We start from the raw sequence: 2,500 nt of genomic DNA, 5'->3' as shown, positions 1-2,500 counted from the left end.
TAATGCCGTTTGGAGGTCTACTCCACCAGGAAGACTTGGGTTCTCTCCTTCTGCGTAGTTGACGAAGAACACTTCGGGATCCGATGCTGGTGGTGCTGGTACTTCGATCACTTGTTGACCCTGTTCAGACTGCTTGTTAAGGACGAACAAGACGTGTTGTTGCCTCGGGGGAGGTACCACGATAGGTTCAGGTCCCTGAGCACCGTCAGGAAGCCTCACAAACACAACATTACGTTCCAATTTAGGTTTGGGAATATTCGGTGGTTGACTGGATGAAGCTTGATTTGGTGGCACATCGTACAAGAAGACACGACTGTTCACTTGAGGTGTAACGCAGCTGCCGTCTACGTGTCGCACTTGTCCACCGCCACAACTCCCAGCGTTAAACGAAGGACCGGATGGCGTTGGTAGGTTGTATCCCTGCGGGGCAGCGGACACGGCAGCCACCAGCGATATTATCTTCGAGAAAAATGGGTACTCTTCAGATACAGAAAGAACTTTACACGTAAGAAGACACTTCATGACAATTTGAGCTTTGCACTACTCACCAGCAGCCTCATGTTGGATGTCTTGTCTTCCGATCAGATGAAGCCATATATATACTGACAAATATTGCTCCTCCTACATATTGTCATTCCTTTCTCCACTAACGCACGAATCATGGTTAATATCCGGTCAAACACACACGCATACATACATAATTGCATATATATCTAAATATATATGTATATGTATATAGATAGATAGATAGATAGATAGATGAATAGATAGATAGATAGATATAGATATATATAAATATACATACATATATATGTATAAATTTATATATATATATACATATATATATATATATATGTATGTATGTATGTATGTATGTTTATGTGTGTGTGCCTCTTTCCGTATTACAGCATTCCCCGTGAGAATTAGGCAATGTTGTTGTTTTTTTTTCTTTCTTTCTTTCTTGTTTTTTTTTTTTTTTTCTTCTTCTTCTTTTGAGAAAAGAGGATTACCAGCATCGTCATCCAACATGGAGATCTTAGTAATAAAAAGTGTTCAATGTGTATAGTCCTTTTAACGTATACTTAAAGAATATATGCTAAAACACAACTTCTCTTCTCGAAACTTTTAGCACTGGTTTCTGCAGTGCCCGGCGCCCCGCTATCCGGTCCATCCTTCAATACTGGGAGTTGTGGCGGTGGACAAGTGCGTCACTCGGACGGCAACTGAGTTACACCTCAAGTGAACAGTCGTGTTTCCTTGTATGATGTGCTACCAAATCAGGTTCTCCAGTCAGCCACCCTACATTCCCAAACCTAAACTGGAAATTAATGTTGTGATTGTGAGGCTTCCTGGTGGTGCTTAAGGATCTAAACCCTTCTGTTACCTCCTCCGAGGGAACGCATGTTTTTATTCGCCCTTAACAAGCAGTCTGAGCAAGGACAGCAAGTGATCGAGGTGCCAGCACCACCACCATCCAACCCTGAAGTGTTCTTTCTATGTGAACTACGAAGGAGGAGAGAATCCAACTCTTCCTTGAGGTGGCTTTGGTAGTGGTATTAGAAGCAGAAGTGGAGATAGTATCGGCGGTGGAAGCTATGGGCTTCCTGCACCTTCCTCGCTTTATAGCGGACCATAAGGAGCTGACTGAATATGTCAATATATCTGATTGACATTTGAAAGTTATTTGTTTTTATTATGTTTCCATGTATGTATAATTACACAAGTCTGCATGTTATATAAAACATCTTCTTTATCCTTTGGATTTAAATTTATCATACGATATTCTCCAGCTTCTGAATAATTATAAATATCATGTACAAACAATAAGTCCCCAAACACAAATCAAACAAAGATGTTACGGGATTTGATTATGGATATGAGCATCGGTATAATAGTAATAGTGATTTATAATACAATGAATACTGAATCTTACCATCTATCTGTTTGAATTAATGCCATCTCCATTAGGTATTGTATATGAAAGATTAGATTCATCACTAACCGTATTGTTGTGATTATTTTCATTCATCTTCATTACAACTGATATCAGATATACTTGTTTACTTTTAATCTTAATTTTTACATGATACGTTAAGTACATACATACTGTACACACACACACACACACACACATATGTGTGTGTATGTGTATGTGTTTAATTACGTTTAATTCTACTGTGCTTTCAGTTTCATACTTTTATGTTTTGGTTGGGTGAGGCTATAAGAACTAAAGTTAATCATCTGAAAATATGATGACAAAAAAGTTAATTGCTTTGCCTTTTTCTCCCAACAAAACTGCAAAACCTTTCATATTGCGGGGATGATACACACTTCTCAAGCATTCACATGAATGCATACATGCTCCCTATTAGATGTTATAGATTAGGCTATTTTTAAATAGCCACACTTTTTTTTTCTTCTTCTTCTTCTTTTTTAAGATAATATTTCGATCCACAGACCACGCTGGTATTGTTTTCCTGAGCATGAGCCATGTCAAAGG

The 2,500-nt window shown here is 38.6% G+C and overlaps 1 protein-coding gene across 1 annotated transcript in view; it reads right to left on the bottom strand.

Annotated features, from left to right (window-relative positions):
- The window catches only part of LOC147468662 (uncharacterized), an 890-nt gene extending 330 nt beyond the window's left edge, over positions 1-560 (bottom strand). The window contains exons 1-2 of the mRNA XM_086553132.1: positions 549-560; positions 1-459 (exon numbers count right to left, since the gene is read on the bottom strand). The exon at positions 1-459 is cut by the window's left edge and continues 330 nt beyond it. Coding sequence (XP_086409258.1) covers positions 1-459; positions 549-560 — 471 coding nt within the window. The remainder of the gene's footprint in view (positions 460-548) is intronic.
- Between the last annotated feature and the right edge of the window lie 1,940 nt (positions 561-2,500).

The sequence above is a fragment of the Penaeus japonicus genome, unplaced genomic scaffold, assembly GCF_977035675.1.
Source record: "Penaeus japonicus unplaced genomic scaffold, GWHDUDI00000001_assembly GWHDUDI00000027, whole genome shotgun sequence".
Classification (NCBI taxonomy): Eukaryota; Metazoa; Arthropoda; class Malacostraca; order Decapoda; family Penaeidae; genus Penaeus; species Penaeus japonicus.
The sequence above is the reverse complement of the archived record's forward strand: the minus strand, read 5'-3'. Positions and strand labels throughout refer to the sequence as shown.